Consider the following 5,000-nt stretch of genomic DNA (forward strand, 5'->3'; position numbering starts at 1 on the left):
CAAACACACACATATGTGTGTATGTGTATGTGTTTATATATATATATATATATATATATATATAAATTATTTTGTTTTAACAGCTATTCATTCCACTGCAGGACATAGGCCTCTCTCAATTCACTATTGAGAGGTTATATGGCAGTGTCACCCTTGCCTGATTGGTTGCCCTTCCTGATCAACCGCTAACATCTGTGCCACGGCGGTGACTTCCCCTACGACACCTACGTATGACTTCTGAAGCCGATATGACGTTTTCTCGGGCTTGAGCGAACAGTCAGAGCGCAGGCATTTTTACGACCACCGCGACAGGGGAATTGAACTCGGGACCACGAGGGTCGGAGTCCAGTGCGCTAACCACTGGGCCATCGCAGCAGTCCATATACACACACACACATATATATATATGTATACATATATAACATATATATATATATTCATATGACATATATATATATATTCATATGACATATATATATATATACACATATAACATATATATATATATACATATAACATATATATATATATATATATATATACATATAACATATATATATATATATATATACATATAACATATATATATACATTTAACATATATATATACATATAACATATATATATACATATAACATATATATATAAAACATATATATATACATATATATATAAAACATATATATACATGTATACATATATATATAAAACATATATATACATGTATACATATATATATGTAAATATATATATATGTGTGTGTGTGTGTATAAATTTTATTTACCTGAAGCTATCAGTTAAGTCGTTTACTTGACTCGATCTATCGACTCGTTTACCTGACTCGATCTATCGACTCGTCTACCTGCCTCGATATATCGACTCGTTTACCTGACTCGATCTATCGACTCGTCTACCTGACTCGATCTATCGACTCGTTTACCTGACTCGATCTATCGACTCGTTTACCTGACTCGATATATCGACTCGTTTACCTGACTCGATCTATCGACTCGTTTACCTGCCTCGATCTATCGACTCGTCTACCTGCCTCGATATATCGACTCGTTTACCTGACTCGATATATCGACTCGTTTACCTGACTCGATCTATCGACTCGTTTACCTGACTCGATATATCGACTCGTTTACCTGATTCGATCTATCGACTCGTTTACCTGACTCGATATATCGACTCGTTTACCTGACTCGATCTATCGACTCGAAGATATATACCAGAATAAGCAGAAATGTGCCGTGCTTTCGTTACGACTAATTCTCATTCTGATTTATTAGGTTTATCGCTACAACAATAATCCAAATAATAAAGAGAAATATGATTCGTTGGTCTGAAGATCTAATAATGTTAATCGAAAAAGTATTCAAATACTTTTAAACGACTTCTTTGCTATTGGATATTGCAAATTGGATTTGCAAAAGTTCAATCTTATTTTAGAGATACAAATGCAGTTCAATTTATTTTATTTCCCTTGTCAATATTGACTTGCATAGAGAAATAAAGATCTCAAATATATGCATACACATATATGAGTACTTCCAAACACACACATATGTGTGTATGTGTATGTGTTTATATATATATATATATAAATTATTTTGTTTTAACAGCTATTCATTCCACTGCAGGACATAGGCCTCTCTCAATTCACTATTGAGAGGTTATATGGCAGTGTCACCCTTGCCTGATTGGTTGCCCTTCCTGATCAACCGCTAGCATCTGTGCCACGGCGGTGACTTCCCCTACGACACCTACGTATGACTTCTGAAGCCGATATGACGTTTTCTCGGGCTTGAGCGAACAGTCAGAGCGCAGGCATTTTTACGACCACCGCGACAGGGGAATTGAACTCGGGACCACGAGGGTCGGAGTCCAGTGCGCTAACCACTGGGCCATCGCAGCAGTCCATATACACACACACACATATATATATATGTATACATATATAACATATATATATATATTCATATGACATATATATATATACACATATAACATATATATATATACATATAACATATATATATATATATATATATATACATATAACATATATATATACATTTAACATATATATATATACATATAACATATATATATAAAACATATATATATACATATATATATAAAACATATATATACATGTATACATATATATATGTAAATATATATATATGTGTGTGTGTGTGTATAAATTTTATTTACCTGAAGCTATCAGTTAAGTCGTTTACTTGACTCGATCTATCGACTCGTTTACCTGCCTCGATCTATCGACTCGTCTACCTGCCTCGATATATCGACTCGTTTACCTGACTCGATCTATCGACTCGTCTACCTGACTCGATCTATCGACTCGTTTACCTGACTCGATCTATCGACTCGTTTACCTGACTCGATATATCGACTCGTTTACCTGACTCGATCTATCGACTCGTTTACCTGACTCGATCTATCGACTCGTCTACCTGCCTCGATATATCGACTCGTTTACCTGACTCGATCTATCGACTCGTTTACCTGACTCGATCTATCGACTCGTTTACCTGACTCGATATATCGACTCGTTTACCTGACTCGATATATCGACTCGTTTACCTGACTCGATATATCGACTCGTTTACCTGACTCGATCTATCGACTCGTCTACCTGACTCGATCTATCGACTCGTTTACCTGACTCGATCTATCGACTCGTCTACCTGCCTCGATATATCGACTCGTTTACCTGACTCGATCTATCGACTCGTCTATCTGACTCTATCTATCGACTCGTTTACCTGACTCGATCTATCGACTCGTTTACCTGACTCGATCTATCGACTGACTCGATCTATCGACTCATCTACCTGACTCTTTCTATCGACTCGTTTACCTGACTCGATCTATCGACTCGTTTACCTGACTCGATCTATCGACTCGTCTATATGACTCTATCTATCGACTCGTCTACCTGACTCGATCTATCGACTCGTCTATCTGACTCTATCTATCGACTCGTCTAAATGACTCGATCTATCGACTCGTCTATCTGACTCTATCTATCGACTCGTCTATCTGACTCTATCTATCGACTCGTCTACCTGACTCGATCTATCGACTCGTCTAAATGACTCGATATATCGACTCGTCTAAATGACTCGATCTATCGACTCGTCTAAATGACGTTTACATGACATGATCAATCGACTCGTTTACCTGACTCGATCTATCGACTCGTCTAAATGACGTTTACATGACATGATCAATCGACTCGTTTACCTGACTCGATCTATCGACTCGTCTAAATGACTCGATCTATCGACTCTTCTAAATGACTCGATCTATCGACTCGTCTAAATGACGTTTACATGACATGATCAATCGACTCGTTTACCTGACTCGATCTATCGACTCGTCTAAATGACTCGATCTATCGACTCGTCTAAATGACGTTTACATGACATGAACAATCGACTCGTTTACCTGACTCGATCTATCGACTCGTCTAAATGACTCGATCTATCGACTCGTCTAAATGACGTTTACATGACATGATCAATCGACTCGTTTACCTGACTCGATCTATCGACTCGTCTAAATGACTCGATCTATCGACTCGTCTAAATGACGTTTACATGACATGATCAATCGACTCGTTTACCTGACTCGATCTATCGACTCGTCTAAATGACTCGATCTATCGACTCGTCTAAATGACGTTTACATGACATGATCAATCGACTCGTTTACCTGACTCGATCTATCGACTCGTCTAAATGACGTTTACATGACATGATCAATCGACTCGTTTACCTGACTCGATCTATCGACTCGTCTAAATGACGTTTACATGATATGATCAATCGACTCGTTTACCTGACTCGATCTATCGACTCGTCTAAATGACTCGATCTATCGACTCGTCTAAATGACGTTTACACGACATGATCAATCGACTCGTTTACCTGACTCGATCTATCGACTCGTCTAAATGACTCGATCTATCGACTCGTCTAAATGACGTTTACATGACATGATCAATCGACTCGTTTACCTGACTCGATCTATCGACTCGTCTAAATGACTCGATCTATCGACTCGTCTAAATGACGTTTACATGACATGATCAATCGACTCGTTTACCTGACTCGATCTATCGACTCGTCTAAATGACTTGATCTATCGACTCGTCTAAATGACGTTTACATGACATGATCAATCGACTCGTTTACCTGACTCGATCTATCGACTCGTCTAAATGACGTTTACATGACATGATCAATCGACTCGTTTACCTGACTCGATGAGACTACGTGAAATATATCTGAAAATATCGTGCATATTTTGTATCAAGGCAGAGGCATGAATCTGATACAAACCGATAAGGTGTGTCAACAGGTTCCATTATTGGAACCTGTTGATTCCATTGTTGGAACCTGTTGATTCTATTATTGGAATCTGTTGACAAACCTTTTCAGATTGTAATGGGCAAACATGTCTGAGGATGTATCAAAGTGACAGGGATTTCGGAGATGTTTTAAATGAGCCTTTAGTTTCAAGTGTAAAAGGGAGAGCGGGTGGGCTGCTATCTTTCCACAATCTCTGAATCTTTTATCATTAACATGTAACACAAGTTAAAATCAAATGCGTGTTACACAGTACTCACCCCTCCACATCATGAGCCAAGCGTCTTTCTGTAGAGTGAAGTGGGTGTTGTTGATATCTGCAGTGCTAAGCTGGCATTCGTTGCTGGCGTTCTGTGGCAGTAGTAAAGAAGTTGTAAGAGGTTGTAAGAAATTCTGAAGAAGTTTGTAGTTTTATTTTGTCTTCATCTTATTCTACAGAAACTTTCACAAAAAAAAAAAAAAAAACGCGGATCAACATTTTGTAAATTAAAGGTTAAAGGAATCATAACAGAGGTAAACAAAATTTAATAATCGCATTTCCTCATTAGTGACTATTACAACTGAACCAAATCGAGAGTTATCGCATTCCTACAAGTCAAA

General features: G+C 37.7%; 1 protein-coding gene across 1 annotated transcript in view; it reads right to left on the reverse strand.

Moving 5' to 3' along the window:
* Positions 1-4,409: 4,409 nt before the first annotated feature.
* LOC125028343 overlaps positions 4,410-5,000 on the reverse strand; it is a 2,800-nt gene continuing 2,209 nt past the window's right edge. Inside the window, exon 3 of the mRNA XM_047617826.1 lies at positions 4,410-4,751. Within this exon, the coding sequence (XP_047473782.1) occupies positions 4,635-4,751 (117 nt within the window). The 3' untranslated portion in view covers positions 4,410-4,634. The remainder of the gene's footprint in view (positions 4,752-5,000) is intronic.

The sequence above is a fragment of the Penaeus chinensis genome, chromosome 8 (assembly GCF_019202785.1).
Source record: "Penaeus chinensis breed Huanghai No. 1 chromosome 8, ASM1920278v2, whole genome shotgun sequence".
In the NCBI taxonomy this organism is placed as follows: domain Eukaryota; kingdom Metazoa; phylum Arthropoda; class Malacostraca; order Decapoda; family Penaeidae; genus Penaeus; species Penaeus chinensis.